Raw genomic sequence first — 21,126 nt, 5'->3', positions numbered from 1 at the left:
AATGGCCACCCACTCACGCACGGAAAATGGGGTTGTTGGTGGACGGACAAGTTCGTGGGTATCCATGGCATGTCGAAAATTGCGCAGCTTTACGGCAAATGCCGCAAATTGAAACAATTTACATGTCGTACATGTGTTGGCGGGGGGCGGGGGGCGGGGGGTGCAACGTGAGCGCGAGCCATCAAAGGGTTAAACTTGCGTGTAACCCTGGGCTCCTCGCTCGTCTATTGATACCCGGTTTTAGCAGTAACCATGAATTTTGATTTAGCCCCTCCGACCGGCGAGTCTGCTGTCGAAATAGCGGGCAAAAAAAATGCATCTCTCCAACAACAACGAGGTGACAAACCGCGCGTGTCCATGTCCTGTGAGTCCTGTGAGTCCTGCCAGTTCTGCCAGTCCAGCAAACCTTTCGGTGACGGCGAGCGCGGATTATGGCGCGTTTGTCGAGCACTTGTCGCTGATTTTTTCACTCCTCTGGCCGCCAATATTTTACACTTGAGCTGCCACAGCCGTTTAATACCCTGCAATAAGTTCCATTTAGTTGATATATTCCAACGAATTTGCTATGCAAAAATACCAAAAGTGAAACTTAAAAGGGAAGGTTTTTTTTTTTTGGCTGAAACCATTTGATGTAGTGGTTCGAGCATTTTCGACTTTAAGCCAAAACATGCGCCTCTCTCCGCGCTTCTCAAAGTGCGCAGGTAAAGGGCATCGATTAACCCGCCACAGCTGGCTCCTCAACTTCATTTGAGAGTCCGGTCTGGCCCTGTTTTAACCCCCGTTTGCCGCTTATCTCACCTACTTCCTCCAGTTTTTTTTTTGCTCCGCGTTTTTATCTCGAGCTCGGTAATAACCTTTATAAAGTAAATTTACAATAAAAGGCAGGCCAACGAAATGAAAGGCAAATGACGTTGGAACTGAAACAGGCACCATTAAACCACGCCCCTAGATTACCGACCGCCCCTCTGCCCCTCTGCCATGGCATTTTCCGCGCTTTTCCCCGGCCATTTCCCAGTGTGTGCTGTCTGGACCCGTGGCGACACGTTTGGCTTCCGTTGGACTTTTCCCGCGATTTCCTCTTTGGCGTCGCGCCGCCTTGTTGTTGTCGCTGCTTGTTAACCCCCAGCCTCATTTCCCCCGTTTCCCCATTTTCCCATTTCCCGAGATTTTCCACCATTTCCCTTTGTGTGACAGTCGACGGTTATTTTGTGTACGTTATTTTTTCGTGCCTTTTCTTCAGTTCAGCGTTAATTTTTTCTTTTGTCCGTTGGCCAAAAGTCAACCCATGAGCTGTGGCATTTTTAAGTAATTTTTATCGGTCAGCAATGTGGGGGGAATTGTGGGGAAGAGGAAGTGGTGAGACTCTCGCATGGGGGCGAATTGTTGTGCACACTGAAAGCAATACATCTAATCCACGCCAGATATATACATATACATATTGGGTATTTTTAGATGAAATAGAATTTCCTTTCAGAATTGTATAGCTTGTAGTTATAACCAGACTATACTCGTCGATTTAAAATAAAGGTGTTTATTTTGAAACATTCAAACATTAAGAAGAATTCCTTACGTATTTATTGTGTTAAAAAGAAATAAAGTGCAATTTCAAATATATCTCATCGACTTCACTAAGTGGTTTCTGAATGTGCGTAAACCTTTAGCGATTGCATCTGTATCTGCATGCAGCCGTGATCCTTGTGATTTTTGGGTGCTGCACGAATGTCGACAAGTGACAAAATATGCAAGTATCAAACCACAAATTCTCACCCGTGAGTCCACAATCATTTTGACACTGGTTACGGTGACGTGTGCAGGTCCTTCGCCCATCACCCATCGCCCATCGTCCTGACGCCTTCGTCCTGGATCCCAGGTCCTGTGTCCTGTGTCCTGCGTCCTGCGTCCTGGGTCCCTCGCAAATGGCACACAGCAGCGACTAGATTTGGATAGTGTTGCACGGCCGTCGAGAGTGGTGGTGATGAAGTCCTTTGCCGGAAATTGAAAAGTGCAACGCAAATTGCGTTCCGCTGGGATGTGAATCTGCATCCCATCCCCATTCCCATTCCCATTCCCATAACCAGCGTCACTGCCGTCGCCAATCCGAGTCCTGCCAGCCGTCTGAAGTCCTTCCCCCGTCGAGTGGTTGACAATTGATTTGTGTTTATGGTGGCCATGCCCATGGACATGCCTGCATCCTGCCATCCCCCCATCCCCCCATCCTGCAGCTCCCATCACTTCCTTTGGTGCGCCCATGTAATATGCCATTTTGGGGCCGTGATTTAAAGACATTAACCGGCGCTGGCCAAAATGGGAGACTTTATGGTGTCGCAGGGGCAAGTTTCCCATTGAAGCCCTCAGCTGGAGGAGATTGATTACCTAATCGGATGCGGAAGCCTGGCACTGGGTGATTCGGTTCGTAGAGGAATGCCATCCAAACAAGAGATACCAAGGAGGTTTTACTTAAAGTCACTTAGGTGTGCCATTTTGATTTTTTTTTTTTTTTTGTATAACAGTAAATTTATTTAGTGTGTGTCCTGATTCTAACCAAAACTGTTGGGTTCCTAAATTATCTACGGGAAGTATTACTACTAAAGAGTTTTTGGAAATCATTCATTCCTTGCTTGAGGAGTACCTGGTAGAACTGGAGCCTGGCAATGCTGAGCCACCGTGTCGTCACCAGAAAAGAAAATAAGAAAATAAGAAATATTGTGCAGCAATATTCACATCTTTCTAGATGTGAATCAGGCTTTTGACAGGGAGTGGCACCTCGGCCTGCTATTTAAGTTGAAACAACAGATGAGTCAAGTAAAACGAGGCAAATCTGATTGAATACTGAGAGAAAAGTCAAGGACGACTTGCCTGTATGTCGATTACCTTAGCAAGCAGGACTTCAAAAGGGACAAATAATAAATATACCAAAAATGCAACGAAATTTTGATAATTTAATAATATGATGGTTGGAGGAGCGTTATGAAAATGATGTCTATAAGATCCTGGTATGCTCTATCGGTTAATTTAAGATTAATATGATTTAAATTAGAAATGAACCAGTTACCATATACTAAAAAAGGAATTTTGGCATGTTAATTTACCTAATTTGATATTTTCTATTTCAACTTAGATTTGGGAAGTTTGTGAAGGGAGCTAAGAATATGAAATAAGTTAATTTAAAAAATGCAATACATAATAAATTTTCAACGTTAATTCTTCTTGCAGGACATTGGCTACAGCCGCGGGTAAATCCTGAATTTTGATTGTTTTCCGAGGCAGGTGCGATTAAACGACGACAAAATTGTGCGGTTAAAAAAAGTGCAGGCTCACGCTCAAGGGCAACTGGAGCAGTTCGAGCAGCAGCAACAGCAACAGCAGCAACAGCAGCAACAGCAGCAGCAGCAGCAGCAGCATCTGCAGCAGCAACAGTTGCAACTGCAGCAGCAACAGTTGCAACAGCAGCAGCAGCAGCAGCAACACTATCACCACTACAGCGCCAATAGCAACAACTACAAAATGCATTTGACTACCACATCGAGCAATTCAACGGCATCCAATGCCAATAACAACAACAACAATAATAATACCGCAAACAACAACAACACCAGCAGCAACAACAACACGACCAACACGAACGGCAGCAGCAACAACAACACGAGCGGCAACAACACCAACAACAACAGCAGCGGCGGCAACAACAGCAACACGGAGCAAAACACCCCGCCCACGCCCGCCCAACTCCTGAATGAGGCCTACACGAAGATGACCTCCGACATCCTGGCGGAGCGGACGCTGGGCGACTTCCTCACCGAGCACCCGGGCGAGCTGATCCGCACGAGCAGTCCGCTCTTCGTATGCACGGTGCTGCCGCCCCACTGGCGGAGCAACAAGACGCTGCCGGTGGCCTTCAAGGTCGTCTCGCTGGGCGACATCATGGACGGCACGATGGTCACCGTGCGGGCGGGCAACGATGAGAACTACTGTGCGGAGCTGCGCAACTGCACGGCGGTGATGAAGAACCAGGTGGCCAAGTTCAACGACCTCAGGTTCGTCGGGCGGAGCGGCAGAGGTGAGTCCAAAAGTCAGCTTCCCATTTTTCGGGCGCAACGAGTTTTCCGCATAGAGAGTAAACTCTATTGGAGATTTTCATTTCGCACTTTCTTGGGCACTTCTCACACACGACACATTCGCTGCAGATAGCGAAAGCAGCTGCACACGCGAATTCTTCAGCAATTATCTACAGGAGCTCCTTCATCATTTTGTAACTAGTTTTTGTTCTGAAAGACATGTCCTTTCCATGCCCTTCTCATTACTAAAAAAACACGTCAGTTCAGATCAGAATTGATAGAGGGTACATATATTATTTTAGTGTAACCGTGTAAAGTATTTCAGTATTGCAGATAGCGAAAGTAGCTGCACACGCGAATTCTTCAGCAATTACCTACAGTAACTAGTAACTAGTATTTGTAACTAGTATTTGTACTGAAAGACATGTCCTTTACATGCCCTTCTCATTACTAAATAAACACTCAGTTAGAACTGATAGATGGTACATATATTATTTTAGTGTAACCGTGTAAAGTACTTCCCACGATCGAGGCAATTTGCCGGGCTCAGTCAGGCCTTCTTCAGTTAATCGCAGTCCTTGAAAGTTGCTCCCCTTAAGTAAGGCCTCTCATTGGCCCTTCAAAGGCCCCATCAACACTCCACTTTTGCCCCGCCGACTGCACTCGAAACAATTTGTTCAATTATCGCCCAAAAGTTTTGCCAGCTCCTGTTTCTCCTGCTCCTTTTTGGCCATTGTATTATTCGGGGGCACTTTTTGCGCTTTTTGTGCTTTTTGCGCTTTTTGCGCTTTTTGCATCGCTGTCATCCTTTTTCAGTTCATTTTTTTGGTGCCCACTCGCATCCTTTTGTATCCTTTCAACCGCTTGTTAAGCGCTGCACAAATTGTCAGCAGTTCATCAGCAGTAACCATCGCCGTCGTCATCGTTTTCATTCACCGAATAGAAGCGGATTACTCGGTAGCTCGTTCCATTTTTTGTAGTCAGCATTTGTTTGATGTGGGCATTGTCTTAAAGTGTTTAATAAACTGTCGGAACGGAAGTGAAGTCAACTGTGGGCTGGCTTTTGACATTTGAGTTGGTAATGGTGAGCTCTGGCCTTACTTTTGACAAGGGCTCCTTCCTGAACTTCCTGGCATTTTGAAAGGCACTTGCGGGAATCTTAGAGCAGTCATTACTATTATAATAACATGCTCAATTTTCACTTCTTAAGATTTGGAATACTACTCACAGTTTTTCGGCACAAGTAGTCAGTTTTTAAGCCAAGTCATTGAAAGTGTTAGTGGCGCCCAGGCGACGCGATAGAGATTCAGAGCCCTCCATCATTCACACAAGCCATAATTCAATCAGCAAGGACTGGCCAAAAAAGATTTTCTCCAGGGGGGCGAGGGGCGAGGGGACATGCTTTTCCAGTTGTGGAAGGGCTAAGCCCGATGCCGCTGCTCGTTTTGGCCTGGTCCAGAAAAGGGGGTGTGGCCGTTACGCATCCGCTGCGGTGGAACCGCAAAAACCAAAGCCTCCACCAGCGAAAGAGGGGGGGACAGAAGCGGTTTTTGTGGGCGGGTGTAGTGGTTCTTTGGGATGGAAGGGGGGGGGGGGGGCGGTGGTGGAGAATGAGGTTCATGTGTGCGTCTCGCCGGGGACTCAGTCATTGTCATCATTCGCCCAGTGGCAAATGGATGCGTGTCCGCGTCCGTCCCTCCCTTCCGGACTCCGCTTCATCTTCCACTTCCATCTTTCGCTTTTCACTTTAACATTTTCCGCTGCACATTTCCCGCCTCCCACTGCGTCGCCTTAATTGGGAATTTCCCACTCATTTAGGCCGACTCTGGAATGGAAAGCGAGAGTCGTAAGTGCATTTTGCGCAGCGTTTCTTGAACTGCGAATAAGTATGGTAATTATACCCGTTACTTGGGGACTGAAAGGGTTAACTAGACTCTTTGAAAAGTATGAAACGGGTGGGAGGACCATATAAAGTGTATATATTGTTGATCACAATCACTAGCCGATGCTCCCATGTCCGTCTGTCTGTCCGTCCGTCTGTCCGTCCGTCTGTCCGTCCGTGTGTCCGTCCGTCTGTCCGTCCGTCTGTCCGTCCGTATGAACGTCCATATCTCTGGATCTATAAAGTCTAGAGATGGAGCATGCAGATTCCAGAGTTCCAGAAACGCTGAGTAACGGGTATCTGCTAGTCGAGAGACTAGACTAGAGCGTTATCGCTTGTTCTAAGAATTAGCCATGGCTTAAGCTAAATAAACTCGAGCTCGACGGAGAAGAAGTGCCTTACGTAAACGCATACATCTTCAACCGTTTAAGATACACATGTCTCATCCCTCCAACTCGCTTAACGCCTCTTAACTCCGCTTATGAACACAAAGGCCAACGCTTGTCTCTGGCGCCCGAAGTCCTTGTGGCTCGTCATGTTTCATTTCACCCATCGAATGCCTGCCGCTGCCCCACTGTCAAGTTATGATAACCGAGCATTTTTACCAATGTCTGCCTGTTGCTCGGGCCAAAAATATCCCAAGGCCTCTGGGAAAATCCCCGCCCCCGGGATCGAACAATTACCAACTTTGGAGCCAAAAACAAAGCCCCACCGGGAAGAGGAAGGGGGAGAGGGGGGAAATGGGAAAGGGGGAGGGTAGGAAAATTGAAAGGAACAGAAGGCAGGCCAAAGCAAAGTGTGCACAATTTGGCACGACTTCGTTGCCCGGATGGTTTCCTTGATTTCCCTCCTGTTTCACTCGCAGGCGTGTCCTTTTCACAGGACGAGGTGTCAGTTGCTGGCAGAAAGTTGCCTTTTTCCTTGCCTTTTTAACGCCTCGACTTTTGCTAGGCATTCATCTCCGTTTTTTTTTATTTTTTTGCAGCCAGGGGTTGTTGTCTCTTCTGTCGCCAAGATTTGGGGAATGTTTATCTTTTTCAGCGGCTTGGGATTTCTGGCGTTCCTGGCTCAGTTCATTCTGCGGCTGTTTTCGGTCGTATTAAATGGCTCGAGAGTTGTGTAAATAAAAACCTCAAAGGGGATGGCCCTCGATTAGGGGTAAGCGCTTTTCCTGCCCAAGGACTACGCACTGAGGACTGTGGACGGGGGACCGGGGACAGGGTGTCGTAACTGGCGGAAACAGGCACCGACTTTAACCCCTTAAAGCCCCCAGCACCGCAACACATCGTCATCGCCATCGTCATCGTCATCGTCGGCGTTGTCGTTGTCGTCATCATCATGCGTGCATGTGCATGGCACTTTGCTAATTAAAAGTGTAGCCTAGCGCTGGGCCAAATAAATCGATGGCCGGGTAATTAAATTGCATGACAGGGTGAGGGTGGGGGTGGGGTTGGGCTCTCTGCCTATATGCCATGCATTTGTTATTGTAATTAGACGGGAGCTGCAGCAGCGACGGCAGCGAAACAAAATGGCGGCAGCGGCCACAGTAAATCACTCATACGCCCCATGGGCGCTACGCCGATTTAATGCAACTTAGAAGCGATAAAAAACGCAGCCAGAGCAGCCAAATGCAATTAAATGCAATTTCAAGCTTGGCCAGAGTCAATTTACCTCTAAAGAACTAACAAAGCCAGCTTTAATGGGAACGGCATTATTTATTCCGTTGAATTCTAATCAGCTGAGAATTATTCGAAGTCAAGCTCATCGCTAAATGGAATATTACATCACATTTTATGCCACGGCACACTTAGCCGCTCTAGTTGTTTGCTTGAGATATTACCCAACGCATGGAAAACTATTTCTAAAACATATTCAAAAAAAGCAACGCATATCTGCATCATCGCCTGCCCCTTTCGCAAATGCCACAGCTGCCATCAATCACTCGAGCATGTATCCACTCTCAGGTAAACACAAACAAGAAATCAACAAGCAATCAAAATAAGCAAACATAAAAAGATGAAAACCAAAGAAGCCGCAAAATGTTTTTATTTCGGTGTTGGAGCGACATACTGCCTGGCTTTCGAGGCTTTCAAGGGCTTAGTCTTTTCACTTTTTTGGCCAAGAAGTGAAGTGGAACAATGGCTTTCGGGGAAGCCACTCACAAATAAGGGTTGCCTCTCCGATTCACAGATAAAACGGCTTGGCATTTTTGAAAACGATACTTCTGTGCGGCCAACTCCAAGTTGAATATTACTATATAAAAGGGTATACCATTAAACAGCAACAAATTATTTTAAAGTGTAGGAAAATATCGCAATACTACTTTTGCAGGTTGAATCTTGGCATTATAGATTTTGAAAATGGTAAAAGCTCTCTACTTTTTCAAGGCAAAATTGATTAGAACTAATTCCCCATCTTAGTCGTCAATACACGAATACATTTTTAAGTATTCATCTGTTGACGAACGTCTTTGTGTGCGTGCGTATCTGTGTCTTGGGCGACACCTGCGTGTGTGCGTGCGTGTGCGTGTGTGGGTGTGTGTGTGTGTGCTTTCATTACCCCCAAATTGATTTATGACGCCTGTGCAACGGTAAATTGCCGGGGATTTGCCAGCTAGGATTTCAGGTTATTTGTCAACAGGATTTGATTTTAAATGCCGCCACACCCGCACGGAAATGTTTTGCTGCTCAAGTGTTGACATTTCCATTTGTCGCACTTTCGGTGGAGATTAAGATGAATGCTTTTCGGGTGGGGGTGGGCGTTATTGTGGGATTATCAATCAATTGGGTCAAAGGCGCCACTGCGATTATACTTGAATTGCCCGAGAAAAGGGTGAATTTTCACCTAAACTTCTGTGAATATCATAGCGTTCTGAAAGCTGTTTATCGGCTGCGAACATTTCCTAACATTTGTAATTAATTAGAGATTTATTTCGGCTGGGAAAATGGATTAACAGCAGCTTTTCCCCGCCAACATTTGTCATTTCCCAGCGAAAAAATCGCCTCATTCTACTTTCTTTGAAAATCGCTCGCGTTAATGATCGATTATCCATCCATTGCCATTCCCACAACTTTTGCGGCAGTATCCACTTTTTGGCTGGGAAAACCCCAGGAAAAGTGTCAAAGAATTGCGCAACAATGAACTGCACTTGCTGGCAAATGAACACAAAAGTGTTTTCCCATCTTTGGGCTAACGGCTGCCGGCTGCCACTTGAGACTTGGTTTTTTAAGACAGCGGAGAGGAGGATATTGTCCTGGCTCAGTGGAGTGTGCCCAGGACATGTGTAAGCCTCGCCGTCTGCCTTATATACGTATGTATATGTGGGATAAGGGGTTGGGGGGCTTGGGGACGTCGGCGGCGGTTTATTTGTATGTGCCGAAATGATTTACGCTTTGTTTGTCAACTTAAAAAGCAAACCCCCAGCCCCCAGATCGCGCATACGACGCGTTGTCATAGACAAGGCGGGAGAACACAGGAAGGCGGCGGCTCAAGAAGCCTGAAATGCTTTTAATTGAATCCTGGGAGACAAAAAATGGCAGGAGCTGCGGACAAAGAGGCCTTGGCAACACTTGACAATGACTGGCTGAAACAAGTTAATTAAAAGAAAACTGCGGCGCAAACGAAATAAATCTTGGGGAGCGGAAAACGCATATGTGAAGGGTTTCCCAGGGAGGTCGACAGACTAAATCAGTTTAAATTGTAATTAATTCAGCATTTCGGAAGGTGAAAAGGGGCCGCAATTGAATTTAAATAAGGGAGTGCACACAAAGTTTGGGCATATATTCGTACATAGATTTAATTTGAGCAAAATAGAATATTACCGAAAAGGTGCAAGATTTAAAGCATCCATCTATGAAATGTCAATAGTTTTTGGTGCACCCAAATAAATAAGTTTGTTTTGCCAACTGCCATCATAAGGCGTAGGCATCGATTAGGAAACTAGTAAAAGTAGCCCCCAAAAAACACCAACACCATTATTGTTTTATGGCCAACACATTTACGATGTGACAATACCCCCGAAAAAACGCCGAAAGAAAACCCCAAAAACATATTTATCGATTTGCATGTCTGACAGCCATTAGCATTAGCAGGGAACATCTCATAAATTTGTTTGTTTCGCCTTCCCTTGTTTTTCCAGGGAAAAGCTTCACGCTAACCATCACCGTGTCAACGAATCCACCGCACATAGCCACCTACAACAAGGCGATCAAAGTGACTGTCGATGGGCCGCGCGAGCCCCGTTCCAAGACAAGTAAGTATGTCCTGCAAGGAAGGACGAGCCGGGGACCCTTCCTGCCCTCTTCCAAGACTCCTGCGCACCCGGCTATTTCATTTGCAGGACAATGCATAGCAATTTATTAGTTGCCAAATAGATAAATTGTTCTGCAGCAGCAGGCAGTTCTCGGGCTGCAGACGAGATGGAGGTTTTGTAGTTTTGGGAGCAGTCGGATTTCATTGCTGTCAGTGATGCGAGGCTATCTGCAATTGTACAACATAAAACTATTTATTTCATTAATCCCTAAAGATCAGACGTATCCTTCTGTGTAGACTTCAATTCAAAGCGCGTTTAAGTTTCGGAAATTTCGGTAGAAAAAGCTGACTGAAAAAGCTGACTAGCTCATCGCTGAAAGGAAAGCTGGAGGGCACTTCTGAGATATTACCACCTCACACTGCAGGACATTCGCCTGAAGCGCTTGAAGTCCTTGCTCGGGTCTTTGCTGATGCAGCAAGGACACTTCCTTGCTAATACTTCACTTCATTTCACTTCACTCCAGAATGCCGAATATCTTGAAGGAATATTCATTAGACAGCTCTATCACACACTCTGCCTGCCCGTTACATATTTATAAGGATGCAAATATATTACTTTGCATATGTTCCAGGACTCAGACGAGTCCAGGCAGGGCAGGGCAGGGCAGGGAGCAAAAGTTTAGCTGGTCTGTGTAATCTGGTTTCGGTCCGAATTCAAATCCATGAAATGATTTATACGCCCCGAATGCCAGACAGAGTCCAAAAGAGGGGTGGTGGGGTAGTGGGTGGTGCGCACACAGGACTCTAAGCTGCAGACAAAAGGTTATTATTTTATAATGAATACAAGCTGGCAGATAACTGCAGCCGCCGCAGGATTTTAGTGCGGGCCCAAAATTTAGCCGAAAGTGTCGCCGGTTGGCAGAAAGTTTTTTGGGCCATTGTCATTTTACTTTCACATGCACATACCCGTACTCGTACACACAAAATCCATTCTCGATAGTGCTGTTTGGGGTCTTGGAAGGCAAAGGGGAGGAGGGAGGGCCATCCCTACATCTTAAGTGATTTGAAAGCAACAAAATGTCACTCATCAAGTGTTTGTCATTTAAGTTTTCACTCAGACAGAGAAAAACGAATACAGTCATTTATACAATTACACACACACACACGTGGTACAGTGAACGCTTGCAAATGGCAAATACGAGGAGCATATGAACTCAAAGACATTCTAACTGGAAGAACGAATCAATTAAGTCGTTTCATTTAATACCGAAATAGTTCATTGCTATCAATTAGCTTGCAATCGTTCACTGTGCCAGTGCAATAAAACCATTTAGTTAAGGACAGAAAATTATAACTGAAAAAAACTTAGTGTTATCCCTTTTAGGACAGCAACAGCAGTTCCACTTCGCCTTCGGCCAGCGACCGTTCCACTTCTCCACGGATCCCCTTTCCGGCTTCCGGATGCCGCCCATTGGCAACTGTCAGAGTGAGTAACCCCGTAACCCAATGGGAAGCTATTTACTTCCTCACTTCCTTTATCTATGTGGCTTATGTATAGTGGGATGCCTATGTACTCATGTACTTCTGTGCCATGCCACTAATGGCGGCTCGAGGTGCCGAAGTAATGGGTAGTTTGGGAAAGGATTTATCCGTAAGATAAATCACGCAAAAAACGATTGGCTCAGAGTCATGTAAAGCTGTGCAGTTAATGTTGCACAAGGCACTTAATCCCTTTACTTATCCACACTTATCTACTAATATGCAGCAAGCGACTCCCGAATATTCACATATTATTATTAATGCGTTCGTCAAATTTCAAGTCTTTAATCCCAGCGATAAAAACATAAATATATTTAGTTACTTCCTATATTGCTGGCATTGCATGGCATACAAACATACATACATATGTATGGATTTGTATATGTATGCGTCGCCGGTTAATGAGCAGAAAAAAGGTTAAACACTTTTTTCGCTTATTGGACGGCCATTTGAATGTGGTAAAGTTGCGGGTCACCGTGCCATATAGACTTTTTCTGGGCTAAGTGGGCTCGTTGTTATTGTTGCTGTTAAACTGTTGGCCACTTTATTTAACCAAAGTTTACTATACAAACAAATAAACGTTGGTCAAACACAAGCACACACACACACACACACGGACTTGTGGGAAGGGGGGAGGGGAATAAGTCAATGCCTAAAAAAGCGCTTTTAAATCTGAGCTTCGCGTGCAAATTATGATTTAAATGAAAAAGTACGCAGTCAAATAAATTTAATGCATTTAACCAGGCGAATGTAAGCCAATTTTGACAGCTCAGAAACGAAAACGAATCGGGAGTGTTTCTAAACTGGTCGACGCTGTTGATACCCACTAAATTAAAACTGTAAGCTAAGGCATAGATATAATACCGAAATATTACCAAGACATGTAATAGCAGACATTGCAGTGATTTTTCCCAATTTTTACTTCATTTTCACATAATTTTCACCATTGGTGCTGCTTTTGTTTGTAAAAATCATACACCTTCTGTTTTGTAATAAGCTCGGTAAACTATTTAGTTTCAACCCCCTGGTTTCACAACTAGCTCCAATGATAGAATATTTATAACAAAATCAATAATTAATTTTGTGGGGGAGAGAGTTTTTCTTGCTGTTTTTGCACATGTGCTCTCGCGTAGGTGAAACAAATTTAATTGTACATTTTAAAATGCATTTATATTAAGTTTGATGTTTCAATTTAAATTGACAATTAATTACATTACAACAACATCACAAACAGCAACAAAAGCACCGGACTAGACATTGTCCCCCGCCCCAAAAAACTAGCTGCCTGGGGCTAAAAAAATAAAATTGCGACAGCTACAAATGTGATTTTCTCTTTAGAGCTGATGCTATTAAAAAAGCAGCAAATAATGAAATTAACATATTAACGATGTTAAAGTAGAAAAACGCAAAGACAAAGAGTTATGTATATGGAAGAGGCATAAAAACGCTAGTATGCGATATTTAACCAATATATGCGATGCATAATGCCAAATACCCACTGTTGCGGAAAACAATTATGAAAGTATTTTGCTCAAGTGCGTAAAAAAAATGTGAAAAATGCCGAACTCATTTTCTTTGGGCTTTCAGCATCAATTAATTATGTCTGCGCGTGCATTTCCCGCCCCGAAGTATATTTATATTTATACGCATTATTTTTGTGCATTTTAATTTCGCATAAATTAAAAGAAATTGTGTAGGCAATTCGAAGCGATAAATGCAACGAGCGGAATTGCATTCTTCTTGAATGCGAGACTTGAAACTCGGACTGGTTTTTGCTCTTCGTAAGGCAATAATTTGGTTAAGACGCGAATCGAGTGCTTTCAAGTATTTTCTCAATTCATTATTTTTGGAGCACTTGCCACTTGTCCTTCATTACCGCCACTGACCAAATCGATTCCGATTCCGGTGAATAAAAAGCCGCCGTAAATATAAAATGCAACTCAATCAATGCAAATTGCCCGCCAATTTGAACGTCTCCTTCGCCTGTCAACCCGCGAAAACGCCCATTTTGTATCAATATTTTACTGTCTAGCCCAGTGCACAAATCAAAATGCAAATTGCGCGATTTACAGGATTCTGAAAAGGCAATCCACATTATGTAGCACACATAAATACGAGTGCGAGTATGTACATACATATGTGGTGATGGGGAAATGGGGGGAGTGGGGGGAGCGGCACACAAGTAAATAATGTTTACTGAAAGCGTCTGTTGATACTGATTACCCATAAATTAATTGTAAATATGCAGAAAGCAAAATACCCTGAATTATTTATTAACAAATTTTATTGACAGTCGCTGCTTGACTTAATTACTGGCATATATTTTATTAATTTCGCAACAAAAAAACAGAAAACAGAAAGGAAACCATGAAACCCAACCGGAAAAGCAAGAGCACATGGGGTCCTTGTACATTTTGTAAAGAAATTGAGGTTCTATCGACGACTAAAGGAACCAGGAATTCCATACTCTGTTTCCTGTAATTACTGCCTCTAAAATGCCAGGTGTCTTGGAAGCTGCGTTCAATGTAATTGAATTGAAAGCGAGTTTTTCGAGTTTTGTTGTGCGTGTATTTGAAATAGGCGCCCCCCACTTTGAGGAAAACCCCAAAGAGATCCGCTGTCCGGTGCCTGGTTAATAATTCAGGGCCCCAAAATATGCGCAAATAAAGTCAATCAGTGTGACAACAAACAGGCAGGACTAACCACTCCCGCACACAGACGCAAAAGCACGCACACTGGCGCGGATAATGACAGACACCGTGTAGAGTAGCCCACATCCCACAGCCCACAGCCCACATCCCACAGAGAAAATTGTACACAAAAAGCCACGTAATTAATGGAGGTAGAAACATTTAAGCCAATAGCATTAATAAAGCCACCACAAAATCAATATCCGGCTACGAAAACGCGCCCGTCGCCTATAAAAACTAATTAATAATTTCCGAATGGGCTATTAATTAAGCCTAATTATCTGTGCATGGGTCCCGGCGACCCGCAAAATGTTGGCTCTTCTTTTCCGCCCCGCCCCTCCACTCCCCTGGCTACTGTTTTAACCCCCGACAGCCCCCGACAGCAAATGGCCAAATGGGCGAAACAAACTGAACAGAATTTTCGGCAGGACCTGGTCCATTCCATTGATTTGTTTGTCGTGTATCCTGCTCATTTTTTACTTCCTGCCTCCGCAAAATGGCGGCAAAGGTCCCGCATTATGCGCGGAAATCGATCGAAGCGGAGGAGGCGGTGGCCTCCAATTAGCGGCCCACATGGGCCACCAAATCGCCGGAGCAGGACCTTCGACCCTCGCAGGCAGCTGCAGCTAATCCCCAATTATCTTGTATTTATTTATCCGGGGTTTTAATGCTATGAGATACGTATTTTCTATGTTCCTATGCATTACAATGTAGTCACCACTCATTTCCAATCTTTTTTCTCTACATTTACTCTTTATTTACTTTTCATTTACTTTTCATTGACTTTTCTTTAATAAAGTACCTTCGAACAAGTGCTCTACAATCCCTGCAATTTGTGTAATTTCCAGGCGCCAGCAACACGCACTGGGGCTATGGGTCAGCTGCCTCCGCATACTCACCCTATTTGGCCAGCAGCGGATTGTCGTCCTGCACCACGCCCACTTCCGCCCAGTTCAACAATCCGGCCCTGGGCTTCACCTGCTCCTCCAACGATCAGAGCAACAATCAGGACTTCGGAGGAGCCACCAATCGCGACTGCGTGCCGAGTAAGTCAACGCATTATTTAAACTATTAGTATTAGCAAGTAAAATTAGTAACAATAGGGAAGCAATAGGGATCTTTAAAATTCCAGACAAATCATCTTTAATTTCGAATATCCACTTCCACCTCCTTTTCTTGCAGTGCTGCCCGACTCGACGGCCAGCGATCTGGACCAGCACTTGAGCAGCCTGGTGGGCTCCACCAGTGGCCAGATGACGCACCACAGCCTGCTGGGCGCCGGCGGGCAGACCTCGATCTCCTCCACGGTGAACGGGGCGAGTGGGGGCGGCAGTGCCGGAGCCGGAGCAGCCGGTGGTGGGGCGGGCAGCGGTGGTGGCGCAGGCGGCGGTGCGGGCGGCAACTCCATACTGGTGCCGCGCTACCACACAAACGCGAGCAACGAGTACAACGTGCACTCCAGCCAGAATGGACCGCGCAGCCTGTCGGACAGCTCGCAGGCGGAGTCGCCGGTGCAGGAGGACCTGCTGACCACCAACACGCCGAACCTGGGCAGCACGGCGGGCGGTGGGGCGGCCAACGGCGGAGCGGGCTCGAATGCGGGCAGTGGTGCGGCGGGTAGTGGTGCCGGCGGTGCTGGCGGCGCCTCCTCGGCGGTGGGCAATCCCGCGATGCTGGGCGCCAATCAGAACTTCCCGGGCATTGTCAACCAGGCGCAGCACTCGGCGGCCTCGGCCTACGGCGGCGGAACCGGGGTGGTGGGCGGAGGACATGGCAGTGCCGCCGCCGCTGCCGCCGGATGCAATGGCTCCCTGTATCCGGTGCTGCCCGCCAGTCTGCTGTACTCCCAGCTGTACACCGCTGCCAATCAGTCCGCCCACGGGTTCCACTCGCACACCTTGCCCGCCCACGCCTCGCCCAACTCCTCCGTGCACGGCGAGCTGCAGAGCGTCATGGATCACATCAGCAACGTGGGCGTGCGGCAGCAGCACAACATCATGGCCGGCGGGGGCGTGACCCATCCGGGCGACCTCACCCTGATAGGCAACTGCGGCGCCTCGGTGCGGAACATCGAGGACGGGAACAGCAACCGGCAGGTGGCCGCCTTAGCTGCCCATCGCGGCCACCACAATCCCACCGACAACGGGGGCAGCGTCTGGAGGCCCTATTGAGGTCAGGTTCTGTGGTGCGGCTCGGCGGTTCTATAGTGCGAGGGGGGCGGGCCGCAGCACGAGGCGGGGATGGGCGTGGGCATGGGAATGGGGGCGGGAGTGGGGGTAGGGATGGGACTAGGCATGGGCATGGGCATGGGCATGGGCGGGGGCATGAACTGCTTCGGGGGCTTCTAGTCTGTACATAGTTGGGGGTCAAGGGCGGGTCCAGCTAATGACTTCCGATTTCCGATTGGTAGCGGGCCTTTTGAGAGGAATTTCGATATTTCCGATTTGTGAAATCGATTTTATCGATAAGTCGGTATCTTTTAAGCCTTCAATTCTTTCAATGAGCATTACCGCTTATGTATGTTATCGCAAGTATCGACTTGATATCGAAAATCAACGATGTAATAAGCCAAAACCTTAGAGAATACTCATTCCGACCACATGTCGAATTTCGAAATACTATTCCCCTGATTAAAAGCAATCGGTTATCGGAAACTGGAACCGCCATACACATATACACTTAAATAAAATATTTATTGTAAATAGATGGGGAATAACGATGTTATCGGAGATGGATAAGGAGTTCGATGTCCAAGAGTGGATATTTTACTTTGGCAATCCGAGGAAAGTATTTATCTGTATATAGTGTTAGCGGACGTAACATATTTCATATCCCACTAATAGGCATCCGAAGCATTGTTTTTAAAACTCTAGAAGTTGTGTGTGTGTGTGTGTGTGTTTTTTTTTTATAACATTATGGCCATAAAGTGAAACCACAATGATCAACATTTAGTAGAATTTGTCGGAGTGCTTCAAAGCCCTCCACATAGCGCATAGTTAAATAAAAAGTCAAAACTAAAAACTAAAAACTAGAGATTAAGACAGAAATACTTAGCAAATTTTGAGGGCGAAACGTATGCCCTTTCCATAAACATTTCACTGGATTTGTAGAACATAAAACGCGCCAGAACAAATATGTATTTCAAACAGCAGTGGATCTGTATCTGTACACTTTTTTTATTTGTTATTTTTTATTTCGTATTGTGTATTTCTTCCAGGCCCGTGGTAAGCCCGAGCCATAAAACTAGTCATGTTAGCGATAAGTCAGTACCGAGATACGATACCGGTAAAGCGATATCGAGAAAGCGAATACCAAAAACCGAAGAAAATACATAGAAGCAGAAACCTTAAACTAGTCGTAAGCACTGTGAGGCCAAAGTCAAGTTGAGTTCTAGTGTACTGTTTTGTACCTTTTCTTTTTCTTTTCCGTGTAAGATATGAGTGTTGGGAGTGGAAGGGGGGAGGGGGAAGGTGGAAGGAAGTATAATTCTGGGGGAGGGATTTGCTTGATGGGGCGGGTCGTAGAGCCGATGTATGTCTGAGTTCCTAAGCCGTAATCCATGTTCGTGAATTTGTTTACTGTTCATTTCATGTGCTTCGATCTGCGTGTCCTTTAAATGTGTATAAACATGTGCAATCTAAGCTAACCGAAAAAACACAAAAACACAAATATATAACTATAAATATGCATATAACGAGATAACTGTATACTAAATGGTAGACCGCACACCCGCAACCGCAATCTATGACACTTAAAAACTTAAAATGTAATTTTTTTTGTTAGTTCATAAGTGGTAAAGAGCCAGAAGCAAATTAAATTCCAAACCAAAAATCACTGTAATACGCGGATGGTAGAGTGTGTTGAGGAATCGATTAGAAATGTCCAAAATAGCACATTCTTTTAATATATGTATACATATATATTTATATATATATATGAATTCACACGCTTACCAATGGAATCGAAGTAAAAGTGTAATTGATGTATACCAGAGTAATGGGAAATCCAAAAAGAGTTACCGAAACTATGTGTATAATTTAGCCAAGATCCCCGCATATTTAAATATATACGAGTATAGAAATTAAAGCAACAATTTGTGCAATAAAGAGTCAACAACAAAAGAGAGTTCTTTGTAACAAAAGAAATAAATGTGACGGAAGCATTTTATTTGAGAAACAGAAAACTAAACAGAAAATATCTAAATAAAACTTTAATTCAACAATTATATGAAATAAAATTATGAAAAATAATAACGAACGATGAATGCAGTTTATTTATTTCCGGGGGGAATTGACCATGTTTTTGCTGTTCATTTATACCAACTATGCAAATAAATCGGTAATAAAATGTTTTTAAATTGTTTCGCATTTAAAGAAAGAGCTTTTAGTTTATCATCATCCATCAAAGTTTCATATTCGAGATCCGCTATCGTTGAGAAATCCAATTAGCAAGGAATGTTGTTCCCATATTATATTCACTAATTTGGCACGCCTTTGTGTGAACTTCATAGACAATCCTGGGAGACTGCAGCCTCGGATTCCCGGATTCTCGGCTTCCCGGATTTTCCCGACCCTTTCACGGGCAGCCGTTTTACGACTCCGTCGGGGCGAATTGGCCGTATCGAAAACTTATGACCTGGTCGGGATACAACCACTGGCCACCTGGCCGCCTCTTTCTAATGCCATTCCGTGTGGTTTGGATTTGGCGGGCAGCGTAATTTTCTGCTCAATTTATTTCACATTGTGGCATCCAATTAAGCTGCAAACCGAGCAGTCCGCCATCCGGAACCGGGCGAAATCAGAGGAGTCCGTCCGGATCTCACCTGCCCGCACGTATGTGGCCATAAAAATACAGTCGAGCTGCAAGACTTCGTGACGCGAAGCGTATCAAATCGGAGTGGAAGCGGAATAACCGCAAAATGGTAGCCATGGGGGGGTTAAAGGACGTGGATTGAGCACCGGATAAATAAGAGATCGATAGAAGGATGCAAGGATACAAGGATACAGTGGGGCTCGGGCTCAGTGAGGGCAAGTGCTGGAAAAAACTTTTTAATTATTTCCATGCCGAAGATGTTTCGCATAACAAATTAGCTCGCAGTCAAGCATTCGGGTAGGTGTGTGAGTGTGTGAGTGTAAATAATTAAAAATTCTACCCATTACTTGCGAGGCTTGGTAAAATTTCAAACAAACGCCAGGACTCACAGACGCTTGGACTCACACGAGGCCTTTGAGGGCACTGGGAGAAAAATAATGATGCTGGATGTACTTTTTATTCGGGAAATAGGGTTATACAGTAACATCTTATGTTTATCTGTTATATGTAAGGGGAAAACTTACTGATTGTACTCATATACTGCTGAAAGCGTTGAGCAATTTAGCTTTGAGTCCTTAAACTCGCTGATATTCGCTAAAGAGTGACGTGGAATACGATGTTCGAGATATAATATGCCGAATAAGTATCTGCAATTCATGTTTCCTATAATTTGAATTAGCATAAGTGCATTATATAGAACCGGAATCAGAACTCAGAAATCTAGAACTGTCTCTGTGTCAAATAACAAACTGATTATTAAGTCTTTTGCACAATAAATGCAGACCTTTTCAAATGAAGTGAGATCCCCAAAAGTGCTTCTTGAAGTTTGAGAGATTTTCATAAAATTATCTAATAGTCTCTTCACTGATATTTTCAAAAAGATGTGTCCTGCTATATGCAATAGAATTTATAAAAAAGTGTTAGTCGAGCCACCATTTGAGAAACTTAAATGAATTATATTACAGTTTGTCATCCATAAGTAATATTAGTTCCATGGCTGGCGAGGTCTGCAATTAATTTAATTAATTAACTTTTTACTAAGTTAGTAAATATTAATTAGCTTATGTTCTACTTCTTTATCGACACCTGTTTTAGCCTCAGAATTTTACTCAGTGTAACTAAGCCCCGCACAGAGCTAGGGGAAACCACTTGAGACGCTGATTTTGCCTCTCAGCGGGCATTCTTTTGCACCACCCAACCACCTAAACGCCCAACCATCCACCTTCCACCTCCCACCACCCACCAAAGAGCACTCATTCCATTGGGAACGTGTGCCGCCTCGCATATTAACACGTTTCATATGAGCGAATCCCTTGGCGACCATCAGCAAACGGGTTAAGGAGACAAGGGGTTAATGGCGAGGCTGGGGGCCAGTGGGGGGTTAAGGGCCCACTCTGGATGAGCCAAGATGCGTTGAGTGGAAAGCGAGAAGTGGCAGGTGGAGTGGAAGTTGAGTGGAGTGGAGTCCTCCCATTTCTTGCACCTTCCCGCGTCTCACAAATAAAATTCATTTTTCTTATTAGCCATTTGCAGGCGCTTTTAGTCGGGTCTTAATTAAGGTGATAAACAAGCAAACCGAATTATACGGCTCACAATGGGCAGCGGGATGAGTTGAGATGATTCGGCATGATTTGGGATGAGTCAACATAAATGTTAAAAAGAAGCCAGGTACACGATGAATGGGATGATCAAGGAGTTGGTTAATCAATCTACATGAAATCATGATAAATATGCAGCAAGCAATAAAAATTCAGCGAAATTCGGAAAGGATTCATTGGTGGAAATGGTTTTGAACTCGATCTTGAACTGCAGTCATCTTTCAGTCAAATTCTGGAGAAAGGAGAAGGAGAAAGGAGAAATACTTTTAATGGCTAACCACTAGAAATGGGAATGATCT

General features: G+C 44.8%; 2 protein-coding genes across 3 annotated transcripts; one reads left to right on the top strand and one right to left on the bottom strand.

Annotated features, from left to right (window-relative positions):
* Window positions 1-1,657: 1,657 nt before the first annotated feature.
* On the bottom strand, window positions 1,658-2,765 carry LOC122624288. The gene is made up of 3 exons (XM_043803783.1): window positions 2,630-2,765; window positions 1,768-2,582; window positions 1,658-1,711 (listed from the first exon to the last, which is right to left on the bottom strand). Exons 2-3 carry the CDS (start codon window positions 2,341-2,343, stop codon window positions 1,658-1,660), a joined length of 630 nt encoding a protein of 209 aa, XP_043659718.1. The 5' UTR covers window positions 2,344-2,582; window positions 2,630-2,765.
* A 739-nt stretch (window positions 2,766-3,504) lies between these two features.
* LOC122624668 (runt-related transcription factor 3) lies at window positions 3,505-16,588 on the top strand. 2 transcript variants are annotated; one of them, XM_043804337.1, is made up of 5 exons: window positions 3,505-4,057; window positions 10,076-10,189; window positions 11,573-11,674; window positions 15,266-15,463; window positions 15,600-16,588. In XM_043804337.1, the coding sequence occupies exons 1-5, from the start codon at window positions 3,505-3,507 to the stop codon at window positions 16,586-16,588; spliced, it is 1,956 nt and encodes a 651-aa protein (XP_043660272.1). The 2 variants fall into 2 exon arrangements, with proteins under 2 accessions (XP_043660272.1, XP_043660271.1); XM_043804336.1 differs by having other exon boundaries at window positions 11,558-11,674.
* Window positions 16,589-21,126: the final 4,538 nt, after the last annotated feature.

This window comes from Drosophila teissieri, chromosome X (assembly GCF_016746235.2).
Source record: "Drosophila teissieri strain GT53w chromosome X, Prin_Dtei_1.1, whole genome shotgun sequence".
Lineage (NCBI taxonomy): Eukaryota > Metazoa > Arthropoda > Insecta > Diptera > Drosophilidae > Drosophila > Drosophila teissieri.
Note: the sequence above shows the minus strand (reverse complement) of the source record. Positions and strands in the feature narration are given on the sequence as shown.